The sequence below is a fragment of the Aptenodytes forsteri genome, unplaced genomic scaffold (genome assembly GCF_000699145.1).
Source record: "Aptenodytes forsteri isolate BGI_AS27 unplaced genomic scaffold, ASM69914v1 Scaffold319, whole genome shotgun sequence".
NCBI classification, from domain to species: Eukaryota; Metazoa; Chordata; class Aves; order Sphenisciformes; family Spheniscidae; genus Aptenodytes; species Aptenodytes forsteri.
The window spans coordinates 263,640-274,919 of record NW_008794715.1 but is presented as its reverse complement, the minus strand read 5'-3'; the positions used below and the strand labels follow the sequence as shown (position 1 = coordinate 274,919).

The window sequence follows — 11,280 nt, the reverse complement described above, 5'->3', positions numbered from 1 at the left end:
AACCACTGAAGTTTGTATGCCTCTAAGGTTTCTGCCAAAGATAAGGCAGTTAATGTACTGATAACTGCATGGTGGTCAGTATAGCCTAAATTTTTCTATCGCCACCGCCAATCTCATCGTTACCATAATATCCTCAGAGGCAAAAACGGTCTTTTCTTACCATTTGTATGAAATTCTAGAGAGCATCTTGTGAGAAAAAGGATTAGATTAAAGCTATGCCAGTACTGAACAGGTAAAGATCTGCTTTTATGGGCTTATCAGGGTTTCAGGTTGATTGTTAACCTGCATGTAGAACTGTTCTTAGGACTAGTGGTCATACTATTAATCCCACTGATTTACTATGTTCCACAATACAGAACTAGTTTAGAACAAAACAGTAGTTCACTAGAATGAGGAGGTAAGTATATTCTTCAATAAAACAAGATAAATAATGAACAGTCTGTAACTGTAATGATTAATTAGGGGGAAATATGCTATCGTACATATTTTAACTAATCCCCCCCTCCCAAGTGCAGTACTATAACAGCTATCTAATCTCTCTGAAAACTGTGGAACGACTAATATCTTAGCAAGCTGACTAGGCTCTAGACTGTACGTAAGGAAAAGAGCTTAATAACCTTGGTTAAAAGTTAGAATCCCTGTAGGCCAACTTCAGATTTATTTTCACGGATTAAGAGCTTTCTATAAATCATAGCTAATCATCTGAAGGATAAGCTAATGGTCCCCTCATGAAGTTATACTTGGATACCTCAGTTCCACAGGGGAAATACATTCTGGTGAGTGAATAGGAGGGAATCTCTGTTTTGGTCTCTCACTGATTCACAGTGATAAAGTTAGGTGAATTTTTATTTAAAATCAGTCTAACGTTTGTAATTGTCTTGAATTCTGTATAGTAAGCTTGGATTTAAATTACCCTGTTCTCCCCTGATCGAGACCCAGAAAGTAGGGAGTTTGATTCGATTTTTACTACTGTAAAACTTCTGCGCTCTGTGGATGTCCTGTGGGATAGATGACTGTAGGATCCCCATTTCCAGCTAATGAACTACATTTTTAGCAATTACAAATACATTTTTCCTATTGCTGACACTGAGCTCTGTGAAGATCTCTGTAAAGGCAGGAAATAAGCCTGTACAGTAAGGAAAGCTTCAAAATTACCAGTGTAATTACTCAGCAGAATTGTAGTCTCTGGAGCCTGCTACTGAGGTTTTTACAACTATTATAACGCTTTTTTAGATATGAATGAACAGAGAATTTATTTGTATAAAAAAAAGTGGGGTGGGAAGTTTGCATTCATATAAAAGTATAGCTTGTTTAATATTTGACAACCACCACTTAGAAAACATATCTGAGTGTTTTTGTTGGTCTATCATGGTTAATAATTCGTTCTCGAAGAAGGAAGCGGGGAGGAATCCACAATAACATCCCTCTAGGTCAGGGATATAAATTGAAACATATGCTACCCTCCCTTTTTTTTTTTTCCTCAGATATGTTGTTCTTTTCCCTTATCCTTCCTTGTCCTGCTCCCATCTCTGAAGAAACACTTCCCTCAGTAGAGAGGAATAGAAGCTTTTCACAGCGAGTGATAAATTTTACCAATGCCATTAGGGAATGGGTCTACCCTATCTAGTATCTTCACTGTAATTCTGAAGTGCTAGTAGTTAGAAATCATTGAAGACAATGTATCTGACAAACATTTTCATTAATAATAAAGCTCTTATCTCAAAATCATGTCTTTAGAATAAGATATAAAGCTGCTAGTCTAAGTGGTGGACTTACAGATTAATGATCACATTCCTCAGTGTGAAACATCAGTAATGAAATTATCTACTGTTAGCACTACAGCAAGGATTTAACTCAAGCAGCTTACTAACTCTGTCATTTATTCTAATAGATAAAACCCAATGTATGCGTAGCATGTTTTTTCACGTACAAATAAGATACATAGTAGGCAATTAAGTTAAGCTGCTACAAAAGTTACTGACTTTCCTCTTTTAGTTTGCTCTCCTTTTTCCAGACCTACATCGTGTCTGGGTTTCAGCTTTATAAGGCAGTACTTTCTGCAGTTTGATTTTTGTGGTGCCAAGCAGTCAGTGGCATGCAGCTGGGGTAGCTATTTCCCTAGTTATTGGCTAATGAGCATAGTTTTCAGCAGTTTTTCATCTTTGCAACAGCTGAACTTGGACTCCATCCATCATAATTTTAAAGCCAAACTTTTCCTAGAACAAACATTGAACACAAGGTATCGAGAGAAATCAAGCTCCAGTGTTCTTTTCACTGCTGGCCATGAAAACAATCTGCTCACTACAGTTATACACCAAAGAACAAGTACTTAAGAAGGAAAAGCTCATAAATTTTAGGACTTAATTACAGAACTGTAGTTTACATGTTTCACTTGATGTGTTAGTTTCTTGAAACAGTTTCTATGCGCCTATAAAAAAAATGTAAAGACAGTGAGGGTACCAAGTCAGGTTTATATACTTATTACTGATGCAAGAACCACACAAAAAGACACACTGGTGTCTTTGAAGCAGAGTCACATCAGAATTGGGATAACTGGGTTATGGTTTACCAAACCACCTCCCCGAGCTAGACCTACTCTTGATTCACCTGACCGGGTATGGAAACAGCAGGTTCATGGAGTAGCGACTGCCGATAGATAGTCTTTTGCTCTGTAACCAACTCCAACCCTGGTGCAATGTGATGTTTACTTTGTATGGAGGTCTATGATATATTTCAATGACAAAATAGGAGTTGAAGGGAAAAAACAAGTATTATAATCATGTTTCTTATTTATCTCTTTTTCACTCTTGCATGCAAGTGTCCCCTTCACCAAAGGGACCTTAATCCATCCAAACACAAGACTTCATATAGGTTGTTGGAGGGAGAGGGGGAAAGGGAGAAAAGCATAACTTTTATTCCATTGCTTTTTAGCTGGAAAAACCACTGACACAAAGATGCAAGCTGTGCTGCTGTTCCACTTCGAAATCTGTGTTCCAAGCACTGCTTCAAACTAGGCTCTAATAGGACGGCTTGACAGCCAGAGGCACGTCCTGACACCTTCCAGTAAGAAGCAGACATCAGAGCTGCACTTAAATTTGTTCTGGAACTACCTCTATTATTAGCCCATGCTGCTAAAATGGGTTTCCCTTCTTTTAATTCCTATGAGATCAGTTCTGTAAGCAAGGATTTCACCTTACAGAAGCAGCAGCTCCAGCAGTTTGGGTTGTAAAGGAACAAAAACAACCGCTACACAAATCCAATGTCTTTTGAAAATATTTTATGTTAAAAATACAGAAAAATATTTCTTGTTCAAAGAGGAAAAATATACTGCATGATGACACTGATTAGGTATGTTCGGAAGGTGTCTGTGGCTCCACAACCAGTCACTGGAGTGATGACCCAATTTGGCAGCTAATGGTTCTTTTTCAACTTCTCAATCATTTATCAAAGCCAGAATCATACTGTGACAAAACAGAAAACATGATACCAGTGGATTACTGAAGCATGTGCAAGTAGGAACAGCTATCGCTTTCATGAGAGAACTACACTTGATTCTGAAATAGAAAGTCAAGGCAACTATGCTCTGTGCTTTGCTCACGAAGACAAGGACTGCAGAAGTACTACTGCAGTAGAAGAACAGTACCTCTTCCATCTTGTAGTAAGTGGCCCCATCACAGAACTCATCCATTGCTAACTTAGCCAGATCAACCTTATTTTCTAAAACAGAACTTGTAAAATAAACTTGGTCCTCAAGACGATATCCATTCTAAATAGGCTAATTATTCTAGGTGTGGAAATCCTATAACTCTTTATATTGTACTTACAGTGGGTTTGAGATTAAGGAGTAGTCCGAGTTTCCAAACAATGTTTGATAAGAAAGAATAAAGGCATATATATAATGAGCCTGCAGATAGCTGTCAAAATATATATTATTGAGGCTTAGCAGGATGCAAAAAGATAAGACACGAATACCAGCAATTACGCTAGCAGAATAGAGGAGATAAAAATAGCTGGCAGACAATTCCTTTATTCCTTGGGAGCAATTTTTGAAACTAACCTGTAAAGGTACATGAAGAAACAGAGCAGATGAAAGCCTAGTTTAATCATGGCTTCTTTCATGTGTGACTTCAGTTGTCCTCGGTTATGGATCTCTGTGGGATCGAATACCCCCATGTTTCCACTTGGCACCATAATGTACCTGAAAGTTTAGGAGGGGGGAAAAAAAAAAACAAAACAATGCCAACAGAAGTATAGTCATCAAAGCATTAGGGAGTGTCAGGGGAAGGGGAGGGGGAGAGCTGGCACAGAAGGGACTTTCATCTAAAGAGTTGTTTCACAATTCAACATAAGGGAGCTCTTTTTTAATTCTATTTCAGTTTCAGGATATTGCGCGTATCTCTGCCACTACAACCCACAAACAAAGAGTAAGAGAACAAGAAGTACTAAAAGCATCAGCCCAGCTTCCCATGTATAACCACGGGAGTTTCCAGGTAATAGCCGATTCCAGTTCATTTTAATTGCTGTTCGTGGTTACTTGGTGTTATGAAGGAAACGTCCAACCACAGCGGAAAGATACATTAGATGAAAGGGACTAGAAAAGAATTAGTTTAGCTGTGAATTAGTGATTTATTTACAAAAAAACCCCACATAGATAATCACAAACTCCAGTGGTCAAAATGAGATAGCATAAGACAAGACAAAGGATCTGTGTATGATTCCCATCTTTGTCACAACCATCCTGCGTTATCGCAGCAGAGACACTGAGGCTGACGGGATGAGAGATGGGGCAGAACTGAAGAAGTTAAGTACTGCTGTCCAAACCCACATAAGAACAAAAACTGAGTGAAACAAAGTGAAACGTAAGCAAAAGGAAGAATAAAACCAGGAAAACAAATGTTTATGTCCTGTGAAAATTCAACAAGCAGCATGTTCTTTTGTCTTAAGCATTTCTCAAGAGAGCAAATGCAAGCACATGAAGTTCTCACTCCAGCTGAGCTCAGCCTAGAACAGTGTTATTATTTCACTTAAATGTTATACAGGCTCTACCTTCCTGGAATAATACTCTTTCTACACAGGAATTTAACTCCCGGTCTTACACCTGGAGCAAAAGCAAGGTCTCAGAACGCTTTTTGATTTTCTTTATATACTTGAAGAATGGCACCACTTGTACTCCAAAAGGCACTCCCCCACCTCTTGCATTCATTTCAATAATAGGAACAAGAAACAAGTTTTCTAGCAGCAGCAGGAGTACACCCCCCCCCCAAAAAAAAAAAAAGGCCGCAGTATTTGTCTGTCTTTCACAGAGGCATTAAAAAGCACTGCAGCATATTTGATTAATAACAGACAATTATGTCCCATTAAAAATAGTTCATGTGAAATAGTTACAGTTTGAAAGTCTCTTCTAAATTTGAAGTTTTAAGCGATGGTTCTATTTTTAGTATTATAACACAAATTACTGTCCATTTAATGGAATTGTAATGCATTTTATCAGAATAAAAGGAAGAATATAAGTTGCCTGTACCAATTTATCCTAGAAATAGAGCACATAATTTTCTTACATCTCAAGGATATGATTGCCATAAAGGTAGTATTAATTTTGTTTTTTAATAACAACAACAACACTTAAATGATGCAACTTAAAGCTTGTGGAAGTTGGGAGGTAGTTTTTCCAAGAGACCCACAAGCCAGCACAGCTTATATTATACATCTAAGGAACTGTAGTCATGGACACAACGATGCTAAATGCTGACAAACACAGCTCACGCCAGTTGTCGTACTCTAAACAGCAAAAATTTCTGCAGCAAAACCACACAGAACAAGAACGCTGTCAGCTTTAATGCAGATACACATTAGTGCCTCCAGTATCTCCATTCAGTGGAAACGGCTGCCACAGCAACAGGACATTTCCCTTTAGACATTTCCCTTTCTACACAATTTTGTAAGGGATGTGATAGTCCTGGTCAGAATTTTCACTGTATTTTAAAGATTTTTTTTTTTTACTTTTTTTTTTTTACTTTTTTTTTAACTCCTTCAGTTTTAAGAGGGGTATGATCTACTTAGACATGACAAGAATCACATTATTTTGACCTATTATCTCAAGCATTTCTATATAACAAAGAAGAAGAGGGAAGTGTTCCACTTTTTTTTTTTTTTAAAGAGTTGCTTTCTTTTTGTATAGTCACATTCAACATTTCCTTTGTAATTCTTGCTTCTTTTAAAAAGTAGCAGGTCTAAGAAATATTTAAGAACTAAAAAAAAACTATTTTGAAATATGATTAGATTTCAAATAAGGTGCTTCAGTATCTAGTTTTAAAACAAGGAGAATGTAAGACAAAACTATGTCTCACTGGAGATTGTATAAGACACTACAAAATTCAGCAAAAAATAAACCAAATTAAACGAGCATCTGAGTATGCTGAAAAAGAAGGGCCAGTAGGATGTTACAATAAACATGCTGCAACTTTAAAAGTCTTCCCTGATGCTGTTTTTGACCAATTTATCTTCCCAGGGATTTGTTTCTGATGCCCCTCTCACAGAAAACCTCTCTACTCTCACTGAAATCACTGAGACAATTAGTAAATTAAGCCAATACTGCCTGTAACTGTACCATTTACTCATCAAGATTAAGCAGGTTTGGAAGGACAGAGAATAAGGGGAAGGGATTACTATCTTACCTTTCTATTATCACTTAGATATACTACCAAGCAGAGACTTCTTCAGTCTCAACACAATTATTTTGATTTCTGTATTCATCTTGGAGTAGAATGATAACCTTAAACCTTTCTGAATTCATGTGCAGCAACATTTACTCCAGAAACCGGTTCTTGAAATACTATAAAACACGAAGAAGATTCAAACACGTTCAGCTGATGCTGGAAGTTTGCAGCTCATGATAACGGGTTCACACTTCATCTGTTCCCACTTAATCCTAGTTTAGTAATTGACACCTCCTCTCTTCAGTGTATTCAAACTGCTTTACAGTCCACCAGTTTTCTGACTACCATGCCTTTTGTCCGTTGAACACTGGGTCAAATGTATGTTCTATCCCAAATCATCAGATTTCCTTTACAATGCTAAACAACGCACTGGCTTTTGCAGACTTTTAACTCCTTCACTATAGATGGGATATTCCAGGCTATTAATGTGGGTGAAACTCCTCCATCCTCAGAAAGAAGGCAGGATTAGCAATACAGGCTTAACATTTTGATTTCTTGTGGCAGGACAGGCAAAGTATCATATTGTCATATTCATTTATTGCCTACACTGCGCATCTAAAATTGAGGAAACAATCCTGGATTTTAGGATATTGAGAATGTCTACCCCATGTATGACAAATATAAAATGAGAGCTGTCAATTCAAAACAGCAGTCAAAGCTTAGTGCCTGAAGTGTGGGAATAGAAATAATTGTATCTGACCAATATTTCTCTGACCAGGTTTAGAAGGGAAAGCGAGTAGCTACTTTAAACATTAACATAAGTAAGCAAAAGGAAGCAGCAAAGGGGTAACCAGTACAAGAAATCTTCAAACCTTCAAAGAAAAGGCATTCTCTCTCTAGTGCCTCTGTAGAAACAGCCTAGCCTAACTGAAACATCAAATGCAAACACCGTCCTTGCCAGCAGATACCAAAGGGAATACTGGTCATTTTGTGCAACAGTGTATAATACAGCTGCACATACGGGTGGCCAAACAAAACTATCCCTGTGTCTGTGCCTTTAGTCAACATCTGTTTATTAAGCACACAAGTTATACTGTCTCATGTTACTCCAGCTTAGAAACATTTGAAGGCTTTGCTAGCAGTTTTGTAGAAAACAAGAGCGATAAATGCATGGTTATTTTGCCCAAGAACAACGAGGTTATCAGTAAAGGGATCCTCAACTTCTTTTTAATGAGAGCTATGAAACATCTTGTTTAATTTTACCAGCAACTCGACCCATCCCTGCAAAGAGTTAGCCCTAGCAGCTTCAGGCAAGTTTTTCATACCTATATCTTAAACATTTGGTCTTTTGGACTTCCGGTAGTACAGTGATTAGAGATAATTTGCGACAAATCCACACCCAGTTTTCATTAGCATAACACCTGTAAAGGTTCAATTCTCTGCACGTCAAATGATACAAAATAAAAAGAACATTTTTGAACCGACAGTCCCGAAGTCGCCATGTGGAAACCCCTACTTATAAGTAAACCATTTCAAAGTGGTGGACGGCCCAGTATACAAAGACCTGTATGTATATTTTGTATACCAAATATGTATACAAAATACATTGACAGTTGTCATAAGATGAGAAGTCTACAAACCTTTCCAAATACAAAGAGGCAAGATGGGGGACCAAAACCAGTGCAAATGAGGGGGAGAGACAAGACAGTAAATGACGGAGGGTGCGGGGGATAACACCACAGCCCAACGGTTTTACAACCATCAGCCATGCTGACCTAAGTACTTTTATGCTGGTATCACTATCAGGCATGTAGGCACAGCATGAAAAACATTAACAGCTATGTTTGCAGTACTACTTCATAATCGCAATTAACATGCTATTACTTCCTATGAACTTGGGAATGACACAAATCAAGGTTCCTGGGCACCAGAGAGAATGAAGGAAAGGCCAAAAGCTTCATACCCTTTATACCGTTGGGTATCTTATCATTTTAATTGCAATGAGAGGAGAGTTTTATGTTAGTTAGATCCACCGAAGACTGTTAGCAGCTCAAGAACACAACTGAAACATCTCATCATGACATATTATTTATCTTCACACTACACTTAAAGCTAAACTAGTAACAGTGGAAAAAAAAGCACACAAAACCCTTTGCACTTACCTATATATATTCCATGTTGCTACTGGCAAATTAAGGAGAAAGATGAACCAGTGCAATGAAATAAGCATTAATACAGTTACAACAGCATGGCCAATCACCTCAGGGACCACCCACTGCAAAAAGGGAAGAAAAGAAAAAAGTTATATGCACAAATGTAAATTCCTTTCTGAAAAAAGATCTGTATGGAGTTATCATCTGATTCTAATTGTATCAAACTCAGACAGAAAATTCATGGAAGAAGAAAATTTATGTGATTTCATCACAATATGGGGAAATTAATACCTGGAGACAGATTCCACATGAATTCCACAGTAAGCCAGAAATCAGGCCCTAAGATATTATAACAGAGGTACTTTATCTAAGTGTACAAAAAATTTCTAGATAGAAGCACAGCAGCTGTTTGCACACAACTATATTACACAAGCATTTAAGACAGTGAGTTAAGAAAGTACACAGCGCTCATTTGAAATCGCTGCAGAGAACACTGGGTTTAGGAATGACAGAGGCAGATAATTAAAATCTGTACAGACACAGCACGTACAAACACCCTCAGGCTTGGAACAGATAAGAAAGTTAATCAATATGAAAACTGACACACTTAAATTGGGTCAGCACCTGGCAATAACACATTTTTGGCTTGATAGTATCCTGTAGCATTGTCTCTTACATTAAGAAAGAAAATACCTTTAAATCAAAGTGAACACCCGTGCGGGAAGGCCACATTGATTTAATGAAATCAGTTTCAAGCAGATTGGGTTAAAACGGTACTTTTCCTTATCACAGTAAAATTCTCTACTGTTCAAGAGAGGTTAGAAGTAAGTTATACAGAAGCATCAGAGAAAGCTCCTATAAGGATCCCAGAGTTCAGTCATGAGTAGACACCCTTGGTGTGGCATACCTACAGGAATGAAAGCACAGAACTCAAGAGCTCTGCAAAAAGTTAAGTCTCAGTCCCATGAACTCAGAGTAGCAGCCCATCTCAGAGCACCAAGGGTCAGAAGAACAGCCTTTCGTGACTGCATTTGCTGAAAGATGGGCATCCGAAAAAGACAAGCAGACCGAAGTAAAGGATACATGCAAAATATGGCCAATCGAGGCTCTTCAGTTATACATCACACCCCTGTTATTTGTGATGCTAAGACGAAGGACTGTTTTCTTAAACCACATTAAAGGCAAAGAAGAATAATTTACTTTATTGAGTTTTGAGCAGCATGATCTAGCGTTAATGTAGTCACATTCCAAATCTGATAGTGTAATTATCTGAAGTCCAAGATAAGGAAAAATTGCATGGTAACTCCGAATACACAAAGCTTTATTTTTACCCAATAAGTTGGGGAGAGCACTCTGCTCTCGGTGTAGACTGTTTTGTTCTACAGCTGATCTGCCAAAAGCATATTTCAATTAGTTACAACTCATTCCTACTCTAGGTAGAAAATTAGGCCGCATTTTATCATTAGGTCAAGTGATTTTACGATGTTTTTCCAACAGCAACTGTTGCACAAGTGCTAAAGTTCACTTCAACACTTAAAACAGACCAGGAAGGCAAACTCAATATTTTTAGTTTCAGAATTTTTACTACAACACTTGAAACCAGAACTTAAAAGGAAGAAAAAGTTAATGCACTTTCTAAACTCTCCTCACAATAAAGCTAAATAGTGCAGTTTTAGGAAGTGGATCTACTTTTTTTACATTTACAGCAACGTTGGATTAATTCATAATTTGCTAGGTAATAAGAGGGTAACACCATTATCAAATGAACTTTCAGCAATTGAAACATGAAGATTTCAGACAGAAGAGTCCTCTCAAAAAAGGCTTAGCATGCATGTATGCACATCATCACGCTACGTCCTGTAAAGCTCGTGCTCCTTTTCTCCAAGAAAATGAAAAAGCACAAGATTTTTTTCTATTCCTAAAAAATAGGTAAAGTCTTCTCATTTTTCAACAAATAACCTATCCTTCTAGGATTAATTTCTTTCAAGTGCTTCTGTACTTTTTTCTGTTAGGAGAACTGGGTAGATTCTGAAATAGCACCAGGATTTGAAAGAGCGTGAGAGCCAGTTCTCCTTTATTCAGAAAAAAAAAAAAAGAAAAGAAAGCCAAATCAGTGCTTTGACATTCTAACGCCACCAGACAGCAAAAACTGCAGGCAAGTCTGTAACAAAGAATATGGAAATTCCGTTTGTGGAGGAACTCTCAGTCTCCCAGCTACGAGCTCCCACCTAAAACAGAGTAAGGCATCCTCACAAGTAAGAGACCATCGTCTGGCCGCGGTTGTTTTAGGCCTGCGTAGCTTCCGAGGGTGCGAAGCATGCTTTCAGCGCCCTTTTCTCTACACCGACGCCAAGCGCACGCTACCTCTGCCGAGGCACCACGTACGTGTTTTCCCCAGCACCGGCCGCAGGCGCCCGTGGCAGCCTGCAGCCACCCGGCCCCCAGCACCTGAAGGGGCGAAAGTGTTTCGG

At 38.2% G+C, this 11,280-nt stretch overlaps 1 protein-coding gene across 1 annotated transcript; it reads right to left on the bottom strand.

Annotated features, from left to right (window-relative positions):
• Positions 1–3,260: 3,260 nt before the first annotated feature.
• CNIH4 (cornichon family AMPA receptor auxiliary protein 4) lies at positions 3,261–10,094 on the bottom strand. The gene is made up of 4 exons (XM_009273839.1): positions 10,010–10,094; positions 8,819–8,931; positions 4,058–4,198; positions 3,261–3,461 (listed from the first exon to the last, which is right to left on the bottom strand). Exons 2-4 carry the CDS (start codon positions 8,884–8,886, stop codon positions 3,434–3,436), a joined length of 237 nt encoding a protein of 78 aa, XP_009272114.1. The 5' UTR covers positions 8,887–8,931; positions 10,010–10,094; the 3' UTR covers positions 3,261–3,433.
• Between the last annotated feature and the right edge of the window lie 1,186 nt (positions 10,095–11,280).

Excerpts from the sequence above, each read along its gene's own strand:
- CNIH4 (XM_009273839.1), bottom strand. The coding sequence starts at position 8,886 with ATGCTTATTTCATTGCACTGGTTCATCTTTCTCCTTAATTTGCCAGTA. Across the intron at positions 4,199-8,818 it reads GCAACATGGAATATATATAG|GTACATTATGGTGCCAAGTG; the intron begins GTAAGTGCAAAG and ends CTAAACTTTCAG. Across the intron at positions 3,462-4,057 it reads TTCTTCATGTACCTTTACAG|TATGATTCTGGCTTTGATAA; the intron begins GTTAGTTTCAAA and ends GTTTTGTCACAG.